The sequence below is a fragment of the Cydia fagiglandana genome, chromosome 24, assembly GCF_963556715.1.
Source record: "Cydia fagiglandana chromosome 24, ilCydFagi1.1, whole genome shotgun sequence".
Lineage (NCBI taxonomy): Eukaryota > Metazoa > Arthropoda > Insecta > Lepidoptera > Tortricidae > Cydia > Cydia fagiglandana.
In genome coordinates this window covers 8,228,461-8,256,256 of record NC_085955.1, presented here as the reverse complement: position 1 = coordinate 8,256,256, position 27,796 = coordinate 8,228,461, and the positions used below count along the sequence as shown (strand labels likewise).

The window sequence follows — 27,796 nt, the reverse complement described above, 5'->3', positions numbered from 1 at the left end:
GCCTATTTTCGACAGAGGGGAATGCCTGTTAATGGCGGCTCCATTGTTAATTACTCCGAGGTTTTTGACATGTTTTCACTATGACATTGATGCATCAAGGCGGTTAATTTACAGGTGACCTACCGCGAAACCCGAAAATTTTAATCGAAAATTGAAATTTATCTATCTGGGTCAAGCAAATCTTGTCAGTAGCAAACGGCGGCAAATTTGAAATATCGCGGGTTAGCAACACTGTGTTCGAATAATTCGAAAATCGCGTGTCATCTGTGCTTTATCTGTGGAATGTGGATCGTGAATGACAGAAGAAGTTGTTTAAGTTCTTTATTATATAGAAATATTACTGTTGAATTTTGCTGGGTTCCGGGACATTCAGGAATTTTTGGTAACGAACTTGTAGACAAGCTTGCCAAATCCACAGAAAATATCCAAGTTTGTGATTTAAAAGTACCTCAGTCCGATTTAGTGCCTTTTGTAAAAGAACTTATGATTAGACGGTGGAACAACTCGTGGTCTAAATCCAAAGAAGTCAAAGGGAAATGGCTAGCTGAAATAGTCCCAGCACCTAGCACCAAGTCGTGGTTTGAATACCAAAGAAAATATGTAGAAAGGGCATTTATTACAACTATGTGTAGATTGCGTATTGGTCATGCTCGTTTTCCTGCACATCTCTTTAGACTAGAACTAAGTGATTCTGCTGTTTGTGCACATTGTAATTTTAATGTATGTGATCTCGATCATATTTTTTTCCATTGTCCTGCATTTAATTTACAAAGGCTGTTGTTTGTTGCCATGTGTATGGATACAGGTTTGCAAGTTCTGCCAAAGTCCGTACAGGGCCTTTTGAAATATAAACAATTATATCCTGTAATCTATGAATTTGTCGTTTACACTATTGGCAGTTTGTAAATAGTGATTGAAATAACCATAAAGTTTATGTCTAATGTAACTTTTAGATTCACATTGTATTTTGTAATTAGTTGTTAGATTTTAGGTACAAACTGGGCATTGTAATTATTTTTGTGTTTTATGTTTTAATGTAATGTAACTTTTAGATTCAAATCATATTGTATTGTGTACATTGTAGTAGTAGTTAGATTTTAGGTATAAGCTGTCCATTGTAATTATACTGGGTCAAGCAAATCTTGTCAGTAGCAAACGGCGGCAAATTTGAAAAATCGCGGGTTAGCAACACTGTGTTCGAATAATTCGAAAATCGCGTGTCATCTGTGTTTTATCTGTGGAATGTGGATCGCGAATGACAGCCATCATCTTGTTTGTTTACAAATGGTTTACAATGTTTACATTCTGAATCGATTCTATTTCAAGAGATATTTCTGCTGTGTCACCATTAAATACCAATATATTAAATAAGACTGTGCTTAATTAAAGCTAAGGTGCCTACAATGCCTACAGTGCCAACTGAGAAATCTAATAAAATACGAAAATCCAGTATGACATCTACCTGCTGAAGCAATGATTTTATTCATACATTCTTGTTTAACGGCATAGTCCACTTACAATTTTATTTTGAGATCTTCAAATTAGTTAATCATTTTTATCAACATCACACACCGCTTTTAAATTGTCCGTCCATACGTATTAATAACAATTTCAAACATTTTCAATAGAGAATCCGCGAGTGACAATTTGAATTGACGTACGTGACAAGGCGCGCTCAGCGGAAAAAAAAGTTTTGGTTCGATGTACATTGTACATTGCTGCTTTTCTTAGCGCAATACTACTCTTTGAGTGTTGCCCTTCTTTAGTTTGCTTTACATTGCTACTGACAAGATTTGCTTGACGCACTATATTTTTGTTTTGTGTTTGAGCTGATGGCCTAGTTGCCAATGCTCATAATAAATTAAAAAAAAAAAAATCGTGAATGACAGCCATCATCTTGTTTGTTTACAAATGGTTTACAATGTTTTCATTCTGAATCGATTCTATTTCAAGAGATATTTCTGCTGTGTCACCATTAAATACCAATATATTAAACAAGACTGTGCTTAATTAAAGCTAAGGTGCCTACAATGCTTACAGTGCCAACTGAGAAATCTAAGAAAATATGAAAATCCAGTATGACATCTACCTGCTGAAGCAATGATTTTATTCATACATTCTTGTTTAACGGCATAGTCCACTTACAATTTTATTTTGAGATCTTCAAATTGGTTAATCATTTTTATCAACATCACACACCGCTTTTAAATTGTCCGTCTATACGTATTAATAACAATTTCAAACATTTTCAATAGAGAATCCGCGAGTGACAATTTGAATTGACGTACGTGACAAGGCGCGCTCAGCGGAAAAAAAAGTTTTGGTTCGATGTACATTATACATTGCTGCTTTTCTTAGCGCAATACTACTCTTTGAGTGTTGCCCTACTTTAGTTTGCTTTACATTGCTACTGACAAGATTTGCTTGACGCACTATACCTATCTATCGATCGAATAAGCAAGAGTGATAGAGAGGCAGAAACAGAACTATCGATTGTCGTGTTTCACGATAGGCCATGTGCATGATGTATCATTGATGATGTCAATGAGGTTTGTTTACTGTATGTGCTAGTGGTGTCACCTACGCAGAACATGGCCTAATAACCCCTAATTTATAATTCGTAATCCATTTAAAAAATATATTTACATTTATAAGGGCTTTTTTTAAACGGAACGTATTCTTGTTGAACGAAACGTTTTAGTTGTCAAATCAAGTGAGCTGAAATGTCATATGAGTCATCTCAATTGTAAAATCGAAATATGAGAAATCTTTACATTTTAAGTAGATTTTAATCAGATATTGTTTTGTACTTCGAACTAATGACATAACAAACACGATGGATTTATCGACTGTGTGCCGATGTTGCTTGTCCCAAGGCTTGGTAAAGAACTTATACTCTAACTATGTGTGGCTGGACACCCCCGAAATATATGCGGATATGCTGCAGGGATGTTTCAATATTACCGTAAGTATTCAGTGTTTAAAACTTTACTATATCACCCAACTATAGTCCTTTAGCATTAGAAAGAACTTCGCAGAAGTTCGCTTGTGGTTCTAGATCTGGCACTTTTAGCGGTAACAATTTGAAGTAAATTATATGTATTGACCATGCTACATTAGATAATTCAATAGTTGTTAACAATTAACGAGCCTGATAAAAACTGCACGCTTGCTTCTGCGGAGTTCTTTCTAATGCTAAAAAAACGGACTGTACTGTACAGAAGAACTGCAAATGTCTTGTATTTGGAACTGAATAACAATACAATGTTTTAGGTTTTGTCAGTTTTATTATCTCTCACGAAAGATGTTGAACTTCGTTTTTAGGGTTCCGTGCCCAAAGGGCAAAACGGGACCCTATTACTAAGACTTCCCTGTCCGTCCATCCGTCCGTCCGTCTGTCTGTCACCAGGCTGTATCTCACGAACCGTGGTAGCTAGACAGTTGAAATTTTCACAGATGATGTATTTCTGTTGCCGCTATAACAACAAATACTAAAAACAGAATAAAATAAAGATTTAATTGGGGCTCCCATACAGCAAACGTGATTTTTGACCAAAGTTAAGCAACGTCGGGCGTGGTCAGTACTTGGATGGGTGACCGTTTTCTTTTTGCATTTTTTTCCGTTTTTTTTTTGTTTTATGGTACGGAACCCCTCGTGCGCGAGTCCGACTCGCACTTGCCCGGTTTTTCATTTTTTATCCTCTTAAGTCCCCGCGTATTTCTACAATTACAAATTTGATAAGAGTTTTGAATTCTAATTAAGATAAAAGAAAATTCCAGATTCAAACAGTTTTAGTTTTGGGTTTGTCCCAAGATAAAAGTTGCTCAATATATTCTAAATATTTGTATATAAAATTAAACAATGTGTAATGGCTCCTCTACACCAAGGGCCAGCGCCAGCCACTCCAAGGGACGCATTTATGTGTTAGAGGGAGCAAGTGATATTGCTATCTCATTCTACCTCATGGCTGCGTCCCTTGGAGTGGCCAGCACTGGCCCATTGTGTAGAGGAGCCATAACAAGTACTTTTGGCTAGCTGGCCAAGTTGGAGAACGGGAACATCTGCGAGGACTGCATCTTGCAGCTGCGGAGCGCCGTGCGCTTCAGGGAGCAGGTGCTGGTCTCCGAGCGGGAGTTCCTCAAGCAGATACAGGCTTGTGTGGATAATGGTGAGACTCCACAAAATTTTAAAAGTTAATTCTATCAACAGGAATGTTGCGAACATCCGCATCCGCGGAACATCCGCATTATTTTCAACATCCGCATCTGTATCCGCATCCGCATAAAATCGATGCGGAGCATCCGCATGATGCGGATGTCGACCAAGTCGGTAACAGAAACGTATTTAGCGACGGCGCCGGCGGCATAAGTGCTAGGACTGCTAGGTAATTTCGTCTTTATATATAACGAAATCGTCTAGATCCTCAAAAGTCGGCCAAGTTACTGTTTTAGCCTAAGCAAATTAGAAAAATCTGCGGAAATAATTCGTGTAGTTTTGAAAATTGGTACAGGTATACCTTGTGGTGTCCAGATAAACATACTAAAAGTCCTCGAGGGTAGGGGGTGTGCTGGGGGTGTAGAGGGGGGTTGAAGGTACTTTTTTTCATATTTTTGCTCATATCTCGAATATCTGTACGAATAGCATTATAATTACTTAAGACAAAAGTTTTAACATAAAATTTACTACAAATTTGGTTATGTTTATTTTTACTCTGCGATCAATACTTAAGGGGCTACAGGCTGTTAAAGTTAAATAAGTAATAAAAAATAGACGGTTTAAGAAAACGTCGTTTTTTTTTGTAATTGTTCATCACAAATAAAAAAATTAGCTTAGAGTAAGCAAGCTAAGCAACCTGCTGATAAAATATAAAAAAATAGGCCATATGCATGTCGGGCCATGCTCAGTGTAGGGTTCCGTAGTTACCCGTCTGTCAAAATAGACTATTTGCCATAACTCAAAAACAGCTGTACCGATTAGGTTCGCTATATTTTTCCTTGAAAGTATTTACTAAGTTATGTTTTCACGATTTTTTTCATATTTTTTGGACCCACGGTTCAAAAGTTAGGGGAACTAAGGGGTAAATCACAACTTTTTTTCTTTCAGATCGATTATTTCCGAAAATATTAAGTTGATCAAAAAATGATTCTTGAAGACCCTTATTCATTTTAAAAGACCTATCCAACGACACCCCACACTAAAGGGTGGAAGCGAAAAAAAATTTCATCCCCACTTTAATGTAGGGCAACCACCATAAAAAAAATAATTCTAGTTTTCATGTTTAAATTTGACACGAATATATAAATCAGTTACGCTGACAAAGTTGTAAAATATAAATTAAAAAAATTTTTTTTAGGGTGGCTGCCGTACATTAAAAAGGGGATGAAATTTTTTTTCGCTTCCACCCTGTAGTGTGGGGTGTCGTTGGATAGGTCTTTTAAAACGAATACGGGTCTTCGAGAACCATTTTTTGATCTGCTTAATATTTTCGGAAATAATTGATCTGAAAGAAAAAAAGTTGTGTTTTCCACTTTAGTTCCCCTAACATTTGAACCATGGGTCCAAAAAAATATGAAAAAAATCGTGAAAGTAAATCTTAGTAAAGACTTTCAGAGAAAAATATAGCGAACCTAATCGATTAAGCAGTTTTTGAGTTTTTGCAAATAGTCTATTTTGACGGACGGGTAACTACGGAACCCTACACTGAGCATGACCCGATATGCTCTTGGCCGGTTTTTTTATATTTTATCAGCAGGTCATTTAGCTTGCTTATTCTCAATTAAATTTTTTATTTATGATGAACAATTATGAAAATACGACGTTTTTTTAAACCGTCTATTTTTTATCTCTTATTTAACTTTAACAGCCTGTAGCTCCTAAAGTATTGTTCGCAGAGTAAAAATAAACATAACCAAATTTGTAGTAAATTTTATGTTAAAACTTTTGTCCGAAGTAATTATAATGCAATTCGTACACATTTTCGAGATATGAGCAAAAATATGAAAAAAGGTACCTTCCACCCCCCTCTACACCCCCAGCACACCCCCTACCCTCGAGGACTTTTAGTATGTTTATCTAGACACCACAAGGTATGCCTGTACCAATTTTCAAAACTACACGAATTATTTCCGCAGCTTGCCCAAATTCGGCTTAATTTGACGTGGCTATTTATTAAATATAACGTACCTATATTCTTGCTCAAATACTAAACGTTTCGTTTTTTAAATAAAAAACACTAAAAATGTAATATTTGACGTTTTTAAATACCAAATCTTGACATCCGCATCCGCGGATGTGAGGCTTTAAATATCCGCATCCGCATCCGCAACATCCCTGCTATCAACCAACATAAGGAACATACTCAAAATTTGCATCATGGCTCCTCTACACGATGGTCCAACGCCGGCCACTCCAAGGGACGAAGCCATGCGGTAGAATGAGATAGCAATATCACTTGCTCCCTCTAACGCATAAATGCGTCCCTTGGAGTGGGCGGCGTTGGCCCATCGTGTAGAGGAGCCATTACGCGTGAGGAAATTTGCTCGCGCACAAAACGGCCAGTGTAGACGAGCCTCGGACGAGGCGGCGCGCGCGAGGCACGTTTGGTCGTTTTGTGCGCGAGGAAATTGCCTCACGCGTAAGCTCGCTCCGTGTAGACCCGGTTATTCGGCATCAGTTTCCCCGGAACCTGAGAAACACGACACCCTGCGGCCAGATGTCAGCGCACTAGATGGTCCTTTGCAGACTTCTATGATAAAAAGAGGCCTTTATCATAGATTCATGATTTTTGTCATCTTGGTATCAGGGAATGCTCCCGGTACTGAGCTTGTATGGCGAGAACCGGGAATTCCCGGTGTCGGTACTGTATTTGTATTGAAAACCAGTACCGAGAGGTATGGTGAATGAATATTGTGTTTTATTCCTATAGTTCGTTTTTTTAGCATTAGAACCAAGGTAAACAATCTTGATGTGTCTTTTAATTGAAAAACACTTTTTAAAAATAAGTTACGGCAAATATGTAACAATTATGAATCTAATACGATCATTTACATTCTTCTGCTTTCATAAGTAATAATTTTTAATTTTTAAAAGCGTTTTTCAATTAAAAGATATGTCAAGATCGCTTACCTTCTTGCAAGCTCTTTCTAATGCTAAAAAAAAACGAACTACAATTACAAATATTCTGATTTACAGAAAAGAAGCCATTTGAAGTGAAGGTGGAGCCAAAAAATGAACTCTCTTTCGACTACGACTCCGATGACTACTTCCTGGCGGATACAGGTACATTCCACTTAGTAGTAAAATCAGACAAGACGTAGACGCCTACTGCGAAAAATCGAATTTCGTTATCTGACTCTCTATCGCTCTTCTTCTTCTTCTTCGCGTTGCCCCGGCATTTTGTCACGGCTCATGGGAGCCTGGGGTCCGCTTGACAACTAATCCCATGATTTGACGTAGGCGCTAGTTTTTACGAAAGCGAGTGCCATCTGACCTTCCAACCCAGAGCTAACTTCCAAACTAGGCCTATTGGGATTAGTCCGGTTTCCTCACGATGTTTTCCTTCACAGAAAAGCAACTGGTAAAATTCAAATGACATAAAATATATGATTTGAAGCGCTGGTGGCCTAGCGGTGAGAGCGTGCGACTTGCAATTTGGAGGTCGCGGGTTCAAACCCCGGCTCGTACCAATGAGTTTTTCGGAACTTATGTACGAAATATCATTTGATATTTACCAGTCGCTTTTCGGTGAAGGAAAACATCATGAGGAAACCGGACTAATCCCAATAAGGCCTAGTTTACCCTCTGGGTTGGAAGGTCAGATGGCAGTCGCTTTCGTAAACACTAGTGTCTATGCCAAATCGTGGGACTAGTTGTCAAGCGGACCCCAGGCTCTCATGAGCCGTGGCGAAATGCCGGGATAACGCGAAGAAGAATAAAATAAAATATATGATTTGATTTGATTTGGCATAGGGGATATGATTTGTTGATTTGATTTGGCACTAGATAGAGAGGCAGTTAAAGAATTATTCAGTCCGCGTTTTACGTTGTATACGGTATACAGTCGTTGTACAGAAGTTGCTAAGCGGGCGAGGTGTTCGTAGCGAAATAATATTTTTATTACATAAAAGGAGCTTAAACTAAACAATTAATTTGAGATGCAAGGGATACCGGATACCAGATATTCGGCCTGAACATCGGTCGAATATCCGGTATCCGGTCGCCGAATATTCGGCCGGCGGAACCATACCTACATTTCGGTTTTTCAGACGTGCATTGTGTAGGTTTTGACCTGTTTCCTAGTGAATGTTCGTGTGGACTCATTTCTAGGTTCGAAATGAGTGCGCGTGTAAGTCGGTGGAATATTTAAATTAATAAACGAGTACGATTATGACCGTGATTGTTTCTTAAATCCAATTTGTTTACTCAGAAATCAAGCAATGTTACTATCCGGTATCCGGCCTGTTACTATTCGGTATCCGGCCGTATATTAAAATAATGGCCGGATAGGCCGGATACCGGATAGTAAACGAATATCCGGTGCATCTCTAATTAAAATTGCATTCATTTGCTAAATTTAGTTTGATTTAATAGAAAATATTAGCATACATGTTTACCTTTCAGTCAGAGAAGTTCCCGTGGAAGTGATCATGCCAGAAGCCCGGGAGGTCAAGAAGAAGGCCGTTCCGCCGAAGAAGCCCCTCAAGGAGGGGGAGCGCGCCAGGAAGATCAGGACGCTCGTCAACAGGCTCGCCTCTTCCATGAGTAAGTTTTGAAGTTAAAGCAGAATTTCTGACAATATATATGCAAAAACGAAATGTCAAAATGGGACGCGCAAGTACGCGACCGCTCCGGACGGCCCACAGCGGGCATCTGATTCAAAGGAGAATTTGTCAGATATGACGGATGTATGGAAATTTTACGAAAGTTTACGATTGAATTTCTCTGTTAACTGCCTGCAGCTTCTTCCATGAGTAAGTTTTGAAGTTAAAGTAGTGCCTGCAAGTTCTTGGGATTAGGTTGCTGAGCGGAACCCAGGAATTCTTAACACGACGAAGTCTTTAAAAGTTACATTACCGAAGTGGTACTAAACCTTATTCATACTTTTGCAGCATGTACTTTTACGGCTGATGGTACCAATGAATCAATGAATGAATGAATCAAATCAATTCATTCAATGAATCAATCATAATTTTTCCATCGCACCTCACTGTACCTGCTTTTCATTATAACACTTTCCCCAAGGGAAATTATAACTAATTAATAACAAATAATAGTATTTCGAAAATTACATCTATGAAATTCACTCTTTCTTACCTCTAGACCTGGGACAGGCGTGGCTCACTCCGCGATTTCGTCGCTTTGCTACAGGTAGCTAAAAGTACATCCGTTCTACCCCAGTTTTGGGGTTTGCCATAAGCCGCGCGTGACGCTGTCGCCACCTAGCGGCCATATCGGTGCTGATCGTAACAGACGCGTTTTGTTAGAGAGTGAGTCTTCTGTACCTAGTACTATTATTTATTCTGTGGTTTTTTTAAACAGATTAAAATATGTCAATCTGAACTTACAGATTCATGCGAGCTCCCAGACATAACCACTCTAAAAAAGAAAGACATAAACCAGATCATCAAGACGGGACGCAAGCAACCCAGACCGGCCGCCCGCACGGGGTCCAGCCGGCCGGTCCCCCGCGAGAGGATCGACCTCGCGTCCCTGACCTCCTGGGCCTCACGGGTCAAAACCGACAAGAACAAACACAGAGCTAACCTCCAAACCATACTCACTTACTCTAACGCTGTACCGTTCAAAAACAAGACACTTTTAGGCTTCATGTGTGGCTATTGCGACGAACGTTTCATCGACCCGGTTGATTTAAGATCTCACACCGAAAAAGATCATAAGAAAGACCGCTTGGACTTCAAATCTACATTCGATATGACGGAGTACAATGTGAAATTAGACGTAGGAGACCTAAATTGCACTTTGTGCGATGAAAAAATGGACAATTTAAGCGTTCTGAAGACCCATTTAGTTAAGGTACATAATAAAACTATTTATAACGATATTAAAGATCATATATTGCAGTTTAAGCTTAAGAAAGGTGATGTGTATGACTGCGCGCTGTGTACGTCGACTTACGAGACTTTTAAGATGCTAAAACAGCATATGAACAAGCATTATGCGAATTATACTTGTAAAAAATGTGACACCGCCTTCGCTACTAAGCGGTCTTTGAATTCACACCGATCTACTCATCTGGAAGGCAGCCATAAGTGCCCGCACTGTGATAAGGTGTTTGCTAGCAAATCTAAACAGCATTACCATGTGAAAACTAAGCATTTAGGTTCAAGAAACGTCTCAAACTGTCCGTTCTGTAATGAGGCATTCCGGAGTTACTACCAGCGGAATCAACATTTGGTCAAAGTACATAATTCAGAAGCTAAATACAAATGTAATGTTTGCGATAAAGCTTATATATTGAAGAGTTTACTTATGTACCATATAAAAAAGACTCACCTAATGGAAAGGAACTGCCAGTGTACCGAATGTGGTTACAAGTTCTTTAGTAAGAAAGCGCTGAATGCCCATATGGTGAAACATACCGGGGAAAGGAAATATTCGTGTGAAGTTTGCCACAAGTCTTATGCGAGGAAGTATACGCTGCGCGAACACATGAGGATACATAATAATGATAGACGGTTCAAGTGTGACGTTTGCGCCATGACTTTTGTGCAGAAGTGTAGTTTGAAAAGTCACCTGCTGTCGAATCATGGCATTAGTATGGCTGCTTGCGATATTGCCTCTACCGAATAGTGTATTTGACAAAGAGAATAGAGTGAATAGAGACGGATTGTCAAAGTAAATTATGTAGCCACTGTACATTTACTGCCGTCTTTCGACAGAACATACAAACTGTTAGAACGCCATTTGACTTTGATCCTTATTCTTTGACTGATATAAGTGATATATGTTAACTTATTAAATATTAATATTAACGCCATCTACTCGACTATAGGCCAATAGGCCAAAGGTATGGTGCAATCTTTTCGAGCGATGGCGCCATAACCTTCAGCCTACTCTCGAGTAGATGGCGTTAACATTAATATTTAACAAGTTAACACATATCAGTGAAAGAATAATGATCAAAGTCAAATGGCGTTCTAACAGTTTTAATCGTCTGTCGAAAGATGGCAGTAAATGTACTGTAGCTACATAATTTACCATGACAGTAACTCTCTATTTCAAATTCTCTTTGGTATTTGATAATCGTTTAAAAGCCACGCCTACCGTACGCGGCGCGGCATTATGAACCTTGTACGAATGCACGAAGGCTGATATTCGGCTGTAGCCAGTGGGGAGACACTTCTCACTTCGGGCAAACTCGGCTCAGCATTGCTCCGAGCAATTATTAGGGTTTGACGTCCTTTTGCGTGCACGACCACAGATAAGATAATGACTTGAATTTTGACAACCCTAAATGGCCGAAAGGGATAGTGCCATACATTAGAAAGAGAAAGCATGATTGGCCCCTGAATCGCTGTCAAAGTTCGGTTTTGTAGGATTCTGTACGGTAGTACTATTATTTATTCTGTGCTGTAACCGCGCGCCTCTGGGCTATAACCGCGAAAATCGAAGTTCGCAAATTGCGGGTATCTTTCTCTTTTACTCCAATGACGGCGTAATTAGAGTGACAGAGAAAAATCCCCGCAATATGCGAATTTCGGTTTTCGCGGTAGCCCCTCAGATGACATTTTTGTGGTCAAAGGGTGTTAGTTAAGAGCGCTCTTACAAGAAAAGTCGAAATAATGCAAAATTGATGATACTAGTCGACGAAATTCAGGACTTTGTGCTCATTATTAGAAACAATGAGTACTTGTTCCAGTAAAAGCGTCTTCTTATCTTTTTAAATATCGTTGTAAATATTAGAAAAAGGACTTATTAAATTAGTAATGAATTTTTTTCTGATGGTCGTTTCCGAAAAACCCCGTGAAGCACTGAACGGCAAGCTCTTATTTGGAAATGTTGAGAAGTTTACTCTGCTAAATCTGGCTATATTGTATTACTAATACCCTGTACTTTAGGCATATCAAACGATATTTTTCCTACATACCTTTGAGAAAGAGAAAATCAAAGTAAAACAAACTCAATTTTCTCTCCGAAACAAGTGTCAATTTCTACGAAAATCTACTTAATATCGAAGTCATTTTCATACTCAAGCAATCTGCAACGTTTGCTTATACTGTTGGTATACATTAGTGTTTATGAAATTCTACTATAATTTTTTGGCAATTTTTTGAAAACTACTCTATATTACCGATGACGCGCGCTCGCCAGCTCAGTGCCGCGGCAGAGCTTGTACAGGCAGGACGTGTGTCGGTCGGCTCCGCACATTTTCAACGGCGACGACGAGGTTTTTTATCATTGTGTGCGGCGGGCGCCGTGTAAAACGCTATACTGTGTGCGTGTAAACCGCAACGAGAGACTTTGATCCTAGCACTGTTTTTATAGTATTATAATTTATAATGGTACAGTTTAATAAACTACCGGACAGGATTAAAAATATTTGAAACGACCTGACATTCTATATGTATTTATTTGACTCAAGATAGTACTCAGGGTCTGATGATGGAGCCGGAAGGTGGTCACCGGTACCAATCTACCATGCAACTAAACCACTTCGTGTTTAGGCTCGTTTTATTCATCTCAACAAGATCTTTGACACAAGATAGTACTCAGGGTCTGATGATGGAGCCGGAAGGTGGTCACCGGTACCAATCAACCATGCAACTAAACCACTTCGTGTTTGGGCTCGTTTGATTCGTCTCAACAAGATCTTTGACACAAGATAGTACTCAGGGTCTGATGATGGAGCCGGAAGGTGGTCACCGGTACCAATCAACCATGCAACTAAACCACTTCGTGTTTAGGCTCGTTTTATTCGTCTTAGCAAGATCTTTGACACAAAATAGTACTCAGGGTCTGATGATGGAGCCGGAAGGTGGTCACCGGTACCAATCAACCATGCAATTAACCACTTCGTGTTTGGGCTCGTTTGATTCGGCTCAACAAGATCTTTGACTTAAGATAGTACTCAGGGTCTGATGATGGAGCCGGAAGGTGGTCACCAGTACCAATCAACCATGCAACTTAACCACTTCGTGTTTAGGCTCGTTTTATTCGTCTCAACAAGATCTTTGACACAAGATAGTACTCAGGGTCTGATGATGGAGCCGGAATGTGGCCACCGGTACTAATCAACCATGCAACTAAACCATTTCGTGTTTGGGCTCGTTTGATTCGTCTCAACAAGATCTTTGACACAAGATAGTACTCAGGGTCTGATGATGGAGCTGGAAGGTGGTCACCGGTACCAATCAACCATGCAACTAAACCACTTCGTGTTTGGGCACGTTTGATTCGTCTCAACAAGATCTTTGACACAAGATAGTACTCAGGGTCTGATGATGGTCACCGGTACCAATCAACCATGCAACTAAACCACTTCGTGTTTAGACTCGTTTTATTCGTCTTAGCAAGATCTTTGACACAAAATAGTACTCAGGGTCTGATGATGGAGCCGGAAGGTGGTCACCGGTACCAATCAACCATGCAATTAAACCACTTCGTGTTTGGGCTCGTTTGATTCGGCTCAACAAGATCTTTGACTTAAGATAGTACTCAGGGTCTGATGATGGAGCCGGAAGGTGGTCACCAGTACCAATCAACCATGCAACTAAACCACTTCGTGTTTAGGCTCGTTTTATTCGTCTCAACAAGATCTTTGACTTAAGATAGTACTCAGGGTCTGATGATGGAGCCGGCAGGTGGTCACCAGTACCAATCAACCATGCAACTAAACCACTTCGTGTTTAGGCTCGTTTTATTAGTCTCAACAATATCTTTGACACAAGATAGTACTCAGGGTCTGATGATGGAGCCGGAAGGTGGTCACCAGTACCAATCAACCATGCAACTAAACCACTTCGTGTTTAGGCTCGTTTTATTCGTCTCAACAAGATCTTTGACTTAAGATAGTACTCAGGGTCTGATGATGGAGCCGGAAGGTGGTCACCAGTACCAATCAACCATGCAACTAAACCACTTCGTGTTTAGGCTCGTTTTATCCGGCTCAACAAGATCTTTGACTTAAGATGGTATTCAGGGTCTGACGATGGAGCCGGAAGGTGGTCACCAGTACCAATCAACCATGCAACTAAACCACTTCGTGTTTAGGCTCGTTTTATTAGTCTCAACAAGATCTTTGACACAAGATAGTACTCAGGGTCTGATGATGGAGCTGGAAGGTGGTCACCGGTACCAATCAACCATGCAACTAAACCACTTCGTGTTTAGGCTCGTTTTATTCGTCTCAACAAGATCTTTGACACAAGATATTACTCAGGGTCTGATGATGGAGCCGGAAGGTGGTCACCGGTACCAATCAACCGTGCAACGAAACCACTTCGTGTTCAGGCTCGTTTTATTCGTCTCAACAAGATCTTGACACAAGATAGTACTCAGGGTCTGATGATGGAGCCGGAAGGTGGTCACCGGTACCAATCAACCATGCAACTAAACCACTTCGTGTTTGGGCTCGTTTGATTAGTCTCAACAAGATCTTTGACACTGAAGATACACAAGGTTTGATTATGGAGCTGAAAGGTGGCCACGGGTACCAGTCTATCATGTAACTGAACCACTTCGTGTTTAAGCACGTTTTATTCATCTCAACAAGATCTTTGACACAAGATAGTACTCAGGATCTGATGATGGAGCTCGAAGGTGGCGACGGGTACCTGTCTATCATGCAGTGTTGGCATCAATCTGAACTAAATCAATCCGGATTGATCAATCGAATTGACGCGTCAATCCGAATTGATCAATCCGAATTGATCAATTCGAATTGATTTAATTCTGATTGACGCGTCAATCCGATTGAATCAATTGGAATTAACGCATCAATCCTCAATTCGGATTAAATCTAGTCTCTCAATCTAGATTAACCTAGGGTCCCTTTCCCTTCCCTAAGATTAGTTTTCAAAGGTGTCCTTTTTAGGGACTTACTTACTGGACTTAAAGTCGATGTCTGAGGTTCCCAGAGGTTCGAAAACATGTTCCTGATGTCAGTATTGACTGATGTCCCTTTTAGGGACATTTTTCGAAATTGGCCAATTACGTTCATATTCGTAATCGATGTCGACCATAGGTCGCGAAAAATGTTTCTGACGTCAGTATTGAAGGATGTCCCTTCCATTTTGTCCCAACATTTTTTTTAATTGATCGTTGGCACTTTAAAACGATATCTGAGATTTCCAAAGGTTCCGTAACATGTTTCCGACGGCAATACAGACGAAGTTTCCTTTTTTTTCTGGACATTTATGGGACATTTCTTCCAATTAACCGATTGCGTTCAAAATCGATATCTGAGGTGCCCAAAGGTTTCGAAACATGTTTCTGACGGCAATACCGAGAAATAACCTTTTTTTAGCAGGGTGGCGTAATGCAGGTAGTAAAGTAAGTACGCGGCTAAAGTGTAGAATCTAAATATTGCCGTTGAAACCATATTTTGCACCTCGGATATCGATTTTGAATGCAATCAGTCACTTTCAAAGAATGTCACTAAAATGTCCCAAAACAGGACACCTTTCAATATTGCAGTTGAAAAAATGTTTAGAAACCTCTGTTTACCTCGGATATCGATTTTAAATGCAATCGGGTAATTTCTAGAAATGTCCCAAAAAAGGACATCTCTCAATATTTCCCTCGGAAACAAGTTTCGAAACCTTTGGGCACCTCAGATATGGATTTTGAACGCTATCGGTTAATTTCAAGGAAAGTCCCGAAAATGTTCCAAAAAGGACATCCTTCATATAGCCGTCGGAAACATGTTTCGGAACCTTTGGTAAACTCAGACACCGCTTTTGATCGCATTTGGTCAGTTTCACAAAAATGGCCTAAATAAAAAGGACATACAAAGTAATCGTCAATCCGAATTGACGATTGAGGATTGACCGATCAATTCGAATTAACGATTAGTAATCGTCAATCTTCAATCAGTAGATTTAGAATTAGTTTCGTCAATCGTCAATTCGAATTGATCGGTCAATTCTCAATCGTCAATCGTCAATTCGAATTAATTTTTTGCCAACACTGCTATCATGTAACTGAACCACTTCATGTTTGGGCTCGTTTGATTCGTCTCAACAAGACCTTGGACACAAGTTAGTACTCAGGGTCTGATGATGGAGCTGGACTGTGGCCACGGGTACCAGTCTACCATGTAACTGAACCACTTCGTGTTTGGGCTCGTTTGATTCGTCGCAACAAGATCTTTGACACAAGATACTACTCAGGGTCTGATGATGGAGCTCGAAGGTGGCGACGTGTACCAGTCTATCACATAACTGAACCACTTCGTGTTTGGGCTTCGTGTTTGGTTTATCACCTAGTGTCAAAGATCTTGTTGAGACGAATCAAACGAGCCTAAACACGAAGTGGTTTAGTTGCATGGTTGATTGGTACCGGTGACCACCTTCCAGCTCCATCATCAGACTCTGAGTATCACCTAGTGTCAAAGATCTTGTTGAGACTAGTCAAACGAGCCTAAACATGAAGTGGTTTAGTTGCATGGTTGATTGGTACTGGTAACCAACTTCCAGCTCCATCATCAGACTCTGAGTATCACCTAGTGTCAAAGATCTTGTTGAGATGAATAAAACGAGCCTAAACACGATGTGGTTTAGTTGTATGGTTGATTGGTAATGGTGACCACCTTCCAGCTCCATCATCAGACCCTGAGTACTGTCTTGTGTCAAAGATCTTGTTGAGACGAATCAAACGAGCCCAAACACGAAATTGTTTAGTTACATGAGAGACTGGTACCCGTGGCCACCTTCCAGCTCCATCATCAGACCCTGTGTGTCTTCAGTGTCAAAGATCTTGTTGAGACGAATCAAACGAGCCCAAACACGAAGTGGTTTAGTTACATGATAGACTGGTACCCGTGGCCACCTTCCAGCTCCATCATCAGACCCTGTGTATCTTCAGTTTCTTGTAACTTGTTTCTTGTAAATAAGCGAGTACCTATAATCGAGTAATATACGTTCATAAGTACGAGTATGGGGCTATTCATAAATTACGTCGTTTCAAATGGGAGGAGGAGGGGGGGGGGTCTGGACATCGGATGATGGTAGCATGACGTAGGAGGAAACAGAGTCATCCGAAGCATGATTTTTGGCTGATTTGAGGGATGGGGGGGGTCAAAAATAGATGACGTAATTTATGAACAGCCCCTATGTACATTTGCACTGCATTTATTATTTTCGTACTTATCAAATAACAGTTTTAGGACTTTATAAGTTAAGTACAGTTAGTGTTGTTATGGTTGATTTCAATATGCTTCGCGAAGGATCAAGAATGTTTAATCCATCATTGTAGTGCAAGTGTGGTAGAAGGGATCGGAATACTGAGCTCGCACGGCCTGCCGCAGCGCGTAAAATACCTAAACTCGCTCAACCCCGAAATGTAATAGCACTCTTAAGTATTCGACTTTGAGAAGCCGACACAATAACATTCTTATAGGAATATTGCCAATATTGCCATAATTCCTATGTAACTTTTTAATTTTCGTTACGAATAGAACAATCGAATGTCTTGGAATGGCCCTGTCATGACATGAGCACTTCGTTCATCAACTCCATATTACTTATCCTATGGCCCAAGGTCCTATCAATAGTACTAAATCATTCCGATGAAATTTAAACCATATTTAAATAGGAATAGAGTTGCAATTGTTTTGTTTCGTTCAATTTTCAAACAAAACAAACATAGCTCTATTCCCTGCATTATAGGTTCAAATTTCAGTGGCAAATTTTGGATATTTCATTTGTATGGCAGGGCCTTAGGAGGATATGGACAGCGCGGCAGTATGTCACTCTTGTAATATAAACGGTCGTATTACATATAAAAAGTACATTAATTATACCTAAGTATATGTTGTAATGTAATTCACTTGAATTTTTTTTTTACTTATAATGGCTGTTGTAAATAAGTGTAAGAATATTTTACTTTATTATGTTATTAATATAATTTTGTTAAGATTAAGGGTGGTATTGGTATGCCATGTGTCCAATGTCAGTGCGCCTTGAATAAATGTGAGACGCAATACACATTGGACAAAGAAATTGATTAGGTGGAATATCACCCTAAGCCACAGAAATATTACAAATATGATAAGATGTAAAATTGAAGAATAAAGAAAGATTTCATACATTGTAGTTTCTATTCCCTGTGACCATCAACCAAAGAATATACTACCAGGCGTGGCTCACTCCGCGATTTTGTCGCTTTGCTACAGGTAGCTAAAAGTACATCCGTTCGACCCCAATTTTGGGGTTTGCCATAAGCCGCGTGTGGCGCTGTCGCCACCTAGCGGCCATATCTGTACTGATCTTGACAGACGCGTTTTGTTAGAGAGCGAGTCTTCTGTACTAGTACTATTATTTATTCTGTGATACTACGTCGACACACTAACTATACACTAACTTGGTAACATTTTGAAGGCCAATGCGCTAAATACTATGGCTTACGTTGTCAAAGTAATCTTCAACGTTTCCAGTACGGTTTATATTTGTTAGTTTTATAAAATAGATCATATTTGTACAGTTAGATTGAACTTTGAATTGAAAGAGACAATAAAAATGTTCGGCGCTAGAAAGTAAGCTACATCTATGAAACAATTAGGAAACTAAATTTGAACAGGACATGGTGTGACCTCTCTTGTCAGATAGCTCAACTATAATCTATTGCAGTTCTGCTGTTCGCTGCTAGATGGCCGAAAAATAAGAATTTTAAATAAAAATCGACACTGGTAGACGGTACTCGTGGAGACAATAAAAAAAAATTGTACACAATAATCTGTCATTCTCGTACAAAACGGTATTTCGTACTACTTTATTTAGTAAAATTATTATTAAATTGTATGTTTTGTGTTGTCTGTCTTGTAGACTTTAAAAGATGGAATTAGAAGTGGCGGCTGTGAAGCAGGACGCTGGCTTGTGCCGGTGCTGTCATTCCGAGGGTTGCTTCAAAGACTTAAACGAGGAGTATGTTTGGATGGATGAAACTGTAAACTACGGCGGAATGTTACAAGAATGTTTCAATATTAAGGTAAGTTCTTAAAACTGTGGCTGCTCTCTGAAGTCTGAACACGGAGGGGTTCGTTCAACATGTCTTTAAGAGAATCTTACAGTCTTAGAAAGTCAACTCAAGAAAAGTAAAATATTTGGAAAGGAGTAAAAATATAGAGCAAAGCAGTGCTGTAAGATAATGGCATTGGTTTTGAGATAATGCTCTATTCAAAATCCTCAAATTTCATGTTGTTTCTAAATCAAATAATTCAGGAGCGATTTGTTTTTGTACTATATTTTGGGAGAATAACAATAAAATTATTTCTACTTCTCTTCTTCTTTCCATCCAGTTACCCCCTGCTGGGGTGTAGGGCTCGAATCTTTTTCTTCCACTGACTCCGGTCCTGGGCAGCTTGGGCATTACTACTTGAAAAATAAAAACTACTTATTATTTAAATACATAATTCGTGTTACAGATATTACAATACCCTTACAGCAATGGCATCAACGGAGCCTCCAGGCTCATCTGCGAGGACTGTGCGGCGCGGCTGCGGGAGGCCTGCACGTTCCGGAAGCAAGTGCTTGGCAATGAGAAGAAATTAGCCGAGATGCTTGACCACATGGAGGCGGAAGGTAATATTCTGGTTACACACAATTTTTTTTATTTTTTATTTAATTAGGTTTCTATAAATTAAAGTAACATTCTTTGAACCTTCTTTGTACAGTTATCAAAACTGTTAGCTTGCATCAATGCATACAAATGTGTAAGCAGGGGCAGGCGTGGCTCACTCCGTGATTTCGTTGCTTTGCTACAGGTAGCTAAAAGTACATCCGTTCTACCCCAATTTTGGGGTTTGCCATAAGCCGTGCGTGGCACTGTCGCCACCTAGCGGCCATATCTGTCCTGATCGTAACAGACGCGTTTTGTTAGAGAATAGAGAGTGAGTCTTCTGTACCTAGTACTATTATTTATTCTGTGGCAGGGGCGCTAAGCTAATAGTTTTGCTGATTGTACATTCTTTTTATTTAATAAAACAATTTCAATCAAAATAACTATTTTTAAATGGTTATTATATTTTTTAGAACAACTATTTAAAAATAACTGCTATCTGGGCATTTTTAGTCAGATTTTGATAAAAATGAGTAGCTTTGAAAAGCTCCTTATTCTTGTCGGAATAAACATTCATGAAATCCAAATTGGAGACAAAAAAAAATGTGTCAATATTCCCATCGAGTTACAGAAAATTCCATACATTTTCAGTAACTCAGTGGAAGAATGAAGGAATAAAAAATGACCCATCTATGTTTTTCTAATTATCTGGTGCTTTATTTCATGCATGGTGTGAAATAATTTATTTTAACCGTTTCGGTGCGGATGGCACGACAGGCGTGTCATCAATGTTTTCAACGTGTGGCGTATGAGACGACAGGCGTGTCATCATATTCTATGGCGTAAGGCACGCCTGTAGTGTCATGAAATAATTGTTCGCCGCCACAGCCAAAAGTTTTCGAAAATGGAAGACGCGACAAATCGGTTAAGTAGAGGAAACATTATTGCCCCTTGGCTGATGCGACAGAGCTATAACAAGAAGTAGTTGATCCACCTGGTAATATAGAATTCAGTTCAGCCAGGCGTGTCTCCCTCCGCGATTTCGTCGCTTTGCTACAGATAGCTAAAAGAACATCCGTTCGGCCCCAATTTTGGGGAAAGCCATAAGCCGCGCGTGGCGCTGTCGTCACCTAGCGGCGATATCTGTGCTGATCGTAACAGAGCGTTTTGTTAGAGAGTGAGTCTTCTGTACTTAGTACTATTATTTATTCTGTGGTTCAGCTGACAGTCTTGTGTATCTCCAGCAGATTCCAAAGACCAGGCGTTCACCATCGAGGTGAAGACGGAGCCTGAAAACATTGATATTGAGGAGCACGGGGTCACAACTCAGTCTTATACCGGTAAGTTATACAGGGTATTTGGTACATCGTTTGCCAAATTAAAACGGCAGATAGGTTGAGTCATTTGCTATCTTCTCAGGCCTAGAAATTTTTAATTTGATGCAAAAAAAAAATTCACTTCTATGACAGTTTTTCGTAAATTTCTAATTTTTACTTGCGTAGTAGTAAAAAAAAAACCATAGCCAATTTTGTTTTTCTAGGCATGAGAAGATAGCACATGACTCAAGCTATCTGCCGTTTTAATTTGGCAAACGATGTACCAAACACCCTCTATACCTACCATATAACCACACAATTATCACTACACTACATATAGTTCGTTTTTTTAGCATTAGAAAGAACTCCACAGAAGCAAGCATGCAGTTTTTATCAGGCTCTTTAATTGTTAATAATTATTGAATTATCTAATGTAGCATGGTCAATACATATAATTTACTTCAAATTATTACCGCTAAAAGTGCCGGATTTGGAACCACAAGCTTACTTCTGCGAAGTTCTTTCTAATGCTAAAAAAACGGACTATAGTATAAAACAAAGTCGCTTCCCGCTGTCTATCTGTCTGTCTGTATGTATGCTTAGATCTTTAAAACTACGCAACAGATTTAGACGCGGTTACTTTTAATAGATAGAGTGATTCAAGAGGAAGGTTTGTGTATAACTAGCGATCCGCCCCGGCTTCACACGGGTTAACAAAAAACCGGGCAAGTGCGAGTTGGACTCGCGCACGAAGGGTTCCGTACCATAATGCAAAAAAAAAAAAACAAACGGTCACCCATCCAAGTACTGACCACTCCCGACGTTGCTTAATTTTCGTCAAAAACCACGTTTGTTGTATGGGAGCCCCATTTAAATCTTTATTTTATTCTGTTTTTAGTATTAGTTGTTATAGCGGCAACAGAAATACATCATCTGTGAAAATTTCAACTGTCTAGCTATCACGGTTCGTGAGATACAGCCTAGTGACAGACGGACGGACGGACGGACGGACAGCGAAGTCTTAGTAATAGGGTCCCGTTTTACCCTTTGGGTACGGAACCCTAATTATACATAAACCTTCCCCTTGAATCACTGACTTGAGTCACTCTATTTATTTTAAAAAACCGCAATAAAATCGGTCCCTCTGATGTAGAGACGATGCCACAGACACACAAAAAGACACCAGACATTGGGGTCAAAACTCAAACTCAAAATACCTATACAGTAGAACCCGCTTAATACGATCACGTTTAATACGATTAATACGCCATTTTACGCCGGTCCCTGCAACTTTAGGCCTGTTTTCATACATTTTTTCACGGTTAATACGACTCGTGACCCGCTTAATACGCCATCTAAAATTCCCGTTACGCACCATCTGCAAGTTTGTGTTATTGACATAACCATCGTACGGTCGTATTGTTATGCAATACGCTGTTAGCTAACATTTTTAATGTGTTTATTACCTACCTTAGGCTTTTTGTTTTGTCTAATATCTTTTGTCGGGTCCTTATCGGTATGAGAACGCTATGCCATCTGCTTGACGATTATGGACCACGACTTTTTGAGCCTATCGTTAGTGTTCCTAGATAAAATTTTGAGTGTGAACTTATACCTACCTACACTTAGATATCATTCGCTCATTATCACCGCTGCGGTGTTTGTACATGAAATAATCCTAGTTTTGTTTTCACGTTTAATACGATTTCCCGTTTAAGATGCTGTTTTTGCTAGGTCCCCTCAGAATCGTCTTAAGCGGGTTCTACTGTACTTTATTCATGTAGGCCTAGCAACAAGCACTTATGAATAGTAACATATAGCACCGCGGGTTCAAAACAGATTCATTCAACTATTATATTTACATTCAAATTCATTCATTCATTACATTCAAATTCTTTAAAAAAATATATTCTATTCTTAGGACCAGCAGAGTGCTATGTGAAAGTTACTAAAAAGGCGCTGTTTGAAAAAATGCAACAGCAAAATCTGCCTACTTTAGAAGACAAATTGGAGTATCTCAAAGAATACCTGTTGTCATTTGACGATTATTCAGACGAACAATACGAGGATTTGATAAACCGGTTCAAGACACTCGAGGCTCAGTTTAAAAAAAGGTGGTATAAGGCCCATAGATTTCAGAATGAATTTTATAAAAGAAATAGTGAATGGCTCAAAGGCACGTTTGCTATACCGAAAACCGTAAATTTTTGGCGCGAAAGAACAATTACTGACTTACATGTGAAAAGTGAAGATAGGAGCTGCAGTTGACAAGTTTATTACATAGGTCCGGTATCTCAAAAACTAAGGGAAAACTTTCTCTCAAAGGTATTTAGAAATTCGGAAGACAATATAGAAGCTCACGTCGTATAGCCCGGGAGCCAGGAACAGAGGAGCCGTGACCAATAGCACCGCGGTTGATAACTCGGAAAGGGCGATGTGTTATGAACCCTCGTGGTCGTCAGCTGCCGCTCTGTTGGAGGGTTGAGGATCGTCGCCACCGAAACATGTAAAATAAATAAAAATTTAGTCGTATCCCGGTTGAATCTCTGGCAGATGATAGTATATGTATATTCTATTGTGTTGTGAATATCTATTATCTAATATCGTCAGCAGGCTGCATCGCGGTGATGAAATAGAGATTTTTCATCTGGTGCATTTCAATAAGTGATAGATGTTCCCGCCTGGCTTCCGCGTCACCTTACCACCTTCATGGAATCACCTGACGGTCTTTCCACCGCAATACAGCCGGCTGACATATTCTTCAAATGTTATTCTTATTCATCATTTTCTTAATGAATAAATGAATTAAAATTACTTACAGTCTTTTTCCTTAACTTGATACCTAAAGCTTTATGTAAATAGGCAAGTGAAAAAATTATTCTAGAGACATTTTTTGCCGGCTAGGCTATTCAAATGTCAGTAAAAGATGATGTAGGTAGAGGTTTTGATTCTGAATACAGAAGAATATAGTGCAGAAATAGGTTCCTTAAGGATTACAGTAAAAGTAATAAATAACGCTCGAGGCAATAAACTTTTCATTTTTATTTTAAGTAATTAACTAGGTAAGTAAATTAATATTCTTTATTTCATCGCAAATAAATAAAATTTAGAAACCGACTTACAATGTAAATATAGGTAGCAGTAAGCGGTCTTATCGATGTGAGATGAGAACGACCAAATACCCGCTGTCAGCGGCGTGCAGCGTGCGTCTGTCACCGTCAAATTGTAAACACTCGTCAGTTTATAATATCGCTAGTTAAATTATAAACTGACGGTAGGCAGATTACAATCTAACCTAACCTACGTTAGATTATAAACTAACGGGTTCACAATCTTACGGTGACACGTCTATCACCGGCCGCCGCTCGTTGCGGGTAATGCGGGTGGCGGGTAACACCGACCGAGTCCGCGGACTGGACGCACGATCGCGGCGGCGCGGCAAGCGGGGCGCCGCCGCTATCGTCCAAGACAGATTTATACAACTCTATACATTTTGATCGATTCACTCGTGCAAGCGGTAGTTATTACGTTAACTTCTTTTTATTTTTTTATTTTCAGGACCAGCAGAGTGCTATGTGAAAGTTACTAGAAAGGCGTTGTTTGATAAAATGCAGAAGCAAGAGCTGTCTACTTTCGATAAAAAATTGGAATATCTCAAAAAATACCTATTGTCATTTGATGATTATTCAGTCGAACAATCCAAGGCTGTTCTAAGAAGGTTCTGGTCACTTAAGGCTTACTTTAAGAAAAGGTGGAATAAGGCCAATAGATCCCAGAAATTATTTTATACAAAAAATAGTGAATGGCTCAAAGGCACGTTTGCGATACCGATAACCGTAAATTATGGTCGAGAAGGAACATCTACTGACTTACATGTGAAAAGTGAAGATAGAAACGCAGGAGCCGCAGTTGACAAGTTAATACATAGGTCCGGTATCTCAAAGAGTGAGCGTATATCTTTATCTCAAAGGTATTTAGAAATTCGAAGGACAATATAGAAGCACACGTATAGCCCGCGAGCTAGGAAGAGATGAGCCATGACCAATAGCATGCCGGTTGATTACTCGGGAAGGGCGATGTGGTATGAACCCTCGTGGTCGTCAGCTGTCGCTCCGTTGGTGGGTGGAGGGCCTGCCGGCCTATGTAAAATAAATAAACATTTAGCCGTCGGATCCCGGTTGAAACTGACAGATAATAGTTTAGATGCCATTGTGAGTAAAAAAATTGTCAACCGGGTGTGTCGCGGTAGAGCTGGTCACATGAACATGTCAAAAAAATGTCATCGCTCCCCAATCGAAACTTTGCCTTATGATTTAGGCCAAGCAATAAGAAGGTATAGAGGGAAAAGCTAAGAACACAATTTTCGACTCCGTAACTTTGTTTGGACTAGTTAGGAGGTGAACATATCAAAAGTCCTCGGCCGTAGCTCCGGTGCTGGGGGGTAGAGGGGGGAAAGAATGTCTAATTTTTCCCTCTACAACGTTTTTTGAGCATTCATTTCCTGACCTAATTGTGTATATTCTATTGTAAATAAATTATTTCGTTAGCCGGCTGTATCGCGGTGATGATTGTGATGAAACAGGGATCTGGTGGCATTTAACGCCAGTGACCGATATGTCCGCACCGCAGGTTCAACGCCAAAGACCGATTAATCGGTCACGGACCACAGGGCAACATAGACCTACGTGTATATGCATAAAGTTCAATTTCAGTTTTGACACCTCGGTGACGTGGCGTCAGCGTGACAGCTTTTGTGTTTGACACTGCGTCGAAAAGGTTAAATAAGTAATAGATACTCCCGTCTGGCTTCCGTGACATAATTTCATAGCAGAACCTACCTGACGCTCTCTCATATATATATTATACTACTCTTTGCGCTCTTTTCACCGCAATTCAGCCGGGTGACGATTTTATGAAAATTTATTTTCAAATTATTATTTTTTCTAAATGAATAAATGAATTTAAATTACAATCTTTTTTCCTTAACTTCATACCTTTAGCTTTACGTAAATTGGTAAGTGAAAAAGTTATTCTACAGACATGTGTTGCCGGATGACTGCCGGCTATTCAAATGACAGTAAAAGATTGTGGAGGCAGACTTGATTCTGAATATAAGTAGAGTAAAAAACTTCAATCCTTATAGATATAGTGAAAAGTAATCCAAACTCACGTGAACAAATCACGCCTGAGACAATAAACTTCATTTTGCCTTTATTTTAATAAATATACGTAAGTGACTAGGTAACTTAATAAATATTATTTATTTCATCACAAATAAATCAAGTTCCGAAACCGACTTACAATGTAAATGGGGCTATTCATAAATTACGTCATTTCAAATTAGGGGTGAGGGGGGTCTGGACATCGGATGACGGTAGCACGACGTAGGAGGAAATGGGGTCATTCGAACCATGATTTTAGGGGGGGGGGGGTCCAAAATCGTCAAAAATCGATGACGTAATTTATGGACAGCCCCAATGTAGGTAGAGTTAGACCAAGGAAAGTCTGCAACGATTTTGATAGCACACGCAGTGCAAATGTTTTTGTAAACGTCAGACTTCTATGAAATGATGACGTGTATAAATAACACTTGCACTGCGTATGCGTATGGTATCAAGAAAGTTGCAGATTTTTCTTGGTCTAACTCTAGCAGCAAGCGGTCTTATCGATGTGTCGGCGGCCGATCGTAAGATCAGGCATATCATGAAATTCCTAGACATATCGTGAAACGTGAAAATCTTTGATTCGTTCCCTGAGTCGACGGAGCCCCACTACGCGAGGCACCTATTTCTGGGCAGTTTGCCCTTCGGGCATCTGAAGCAACCTAATGAACCTATCTTACCTATATATATATATTGGTTTATGACTATCCTCAAAACAATACACAGGAACATTACGATCTGCCTGATCTTACGATCGGCCGCCGACAGATGTAAAATGAGAACGACTAAAAACTCGCTGTCTCAGGCGTGCAACGTGTTTCTAGCGTGTCGTGTTTCTATCAGCTGCAAGTCGGACGGCGGGTAAGCACCAAAGAGAATATAATCACTATGGTAAGAACGACCGAACCCTGGTGGAAACAACTGTCTACACCAAAAAGAATTCAGACTAGAGGAATATAATCATAATATAATATTCAATAATACTATAATTGTCAAAGTAAATTATGTAGTCAGTAGGTACATTTACTGCCATCTTTCGACACAAATGAGCAACACTTTTAGTATGTACGCCATATTTGACTTTAAAGCTTATTTTTTCACTGAGATTTATTTATTTATTACTCAAATAAGTGACACAGCATTATAGTAAAAAACCAAGGCACTGTGAAACTATACAAAATAAGAATACAAGGAAAAAAAAGACAAATTAAACATTAGATTTGGGCAGAGTTGGTACTAATGGTACTGTAATACAGATAACTGCCATCTTATAGCAGTACGAGGAAACTAATCGAGTGACATGTGGTTTCTAGATGGCGTTAAAATAAATATTTTATAGTACCGCTACTGCATAGCAGATGGCGCTAGCAAAGTTACACTACACGTTGATACAATTAATTTGAATAACAAACAAAACTTTATAAAAAATATATATTATATTATGTAAAACTACTTATAATTACGTAATTATTTATATATATTATTTTATATTTAAATTAAAATAAAGTGAAAAGGGCATTAGGTAGATGGTACTTTAACGATCGAAGCGTGTTCAAGCGACGCCTAGTAAAAAAAAAACAAAG

At 39.5% G+C, this 27,796-nt stretch overlaps 3 protein-coding genes across 6 annotated transcripts; all 3 read left to right on the top strand.

Moving 5' to 3' along the window:
• The first annotated feature begins 267 nt into the window (after positions 1-267).
• Positions 268-906, top strand: LOC134676545 (uncharacterized). The gene has a single exon (XM_063534934.1). It carries the CDS (start codon positions 283-285, stop codon positions 904-906), a length of 624 nt encoding a protein of 207 aa, XP_063391004.1. The 5' UTR covers positions 268-282.
• A 1,838-nt stretch (positions 907-2,744) lies between these two features.
• On the top strand, positions 2,745-18,211 carry LOC134676383 (zinc finger protein 431-like). The gene is made up of 6 exons (XM_063534757.1): positions 2,745-2,965; positions 4,037-4,169; positions 7,193-7,279; positions 8,621-8,761; positions 9,567-11,765; positions 17,529-18,211. Exons 1-5 carry the CDS (start codon positions 2,837-2,839, stop codon positions 10,808-10,810), a joined length of 1,734 nt encoding a protein of 577 aa, XP_063390827.1. The 5' UTR covers positions 2,745-2,836; the 3' UTR covers positions 10,811-11,765; positions 17,529-18,211.
• Positions 18,212-18,933: 722 nt separating this feature from the next.
• Positions 18,934-26,023, top strand: LOC134676132 (uncharacterized). 4 transcript variants are annotated; one of them, XM_063534414.1, is made up of 4 exons: positions 18,934-19,165; positions 19,602-19,758; positions 20,983-21,075; positions 24,610-26,023. In XM_063534414.1, the coding sequence occupies exons 1-4, from the start codon at positions 19,013-19,015 to the stop codon at positions 25,047-25,049; spliced, it is 843 nt and encodes a 280-aa protein (XP_063390484.1). In that variant the 5' UTR covers positions 18,934-19,012; the 3' UTR covers positions 25,050-26,023. The 4 variants fall into 4 exon arrangements, with proteins under 4 accessions (XP_063390484.1, XP_063390483.1, XP_063390486.1 ...); XM_063534413.1 differs by having other exon boundaries at positions 20,980-21,075; XM_063534416.1 differs by lacking the exon at positions 24,610-26,023 and adding an exon at positions 22,973-23,859.
• Positions 26,024-27,796: the final 1,773 nt, after the last annotated feature.

Bases quoted from the DNA above. Each gene is read 5' to 3' on its own strand.
- LOC134676545 (XM_063534934.1), top strand. From the start codon at position 283: ATGTGGATCGTGAATGACAGAAGAAGTTGTTTAAGTTCTTTATTATAT.
- LOC134676383 (XM_063534757.1), top strand. From the start codon at position 2,837: ATGGATTTATCGACTGTGTGCCGATGTTGCTTGTCCCAAGGCTTGGTA. The intron at 2,966-4,036 runs GTAAGTATTCAG...ACTTTTGGCTAG, and splicing joins AGGGATGTTTCAATATTACC to CTGGCCAAGTTGGAGAACGG. The intron at 7,280-8,620 runs GTACATTCCACT...TTTACCTTTCAG, and splicing joins CTACTTCCTGGCGGATACAG to TCAGAGAAGTTCCCGTGGAA.
- LOC134676132 (XM_063534413.1), top strand. From the start codon at position 19,013: ATGGAATTAGAAGTGGCGGCTGTGAAGCAGGACGCTGGCTTGTGCCGG. The intron at 19,166-19,601 runs GTAAGTTCTTAA...TTCGTGTTACAG, and splicing joins AAGAATGTTTCAATATTAAG to ATATTACAATACCCTTACAG. The intron at 21,076-24,609 runs GTAAGTTATACA...TTTTATTTTCAG, and splicing joins CACAACTCAGTCTTATACCG to GACCAGCAGAGTGCTATGTG.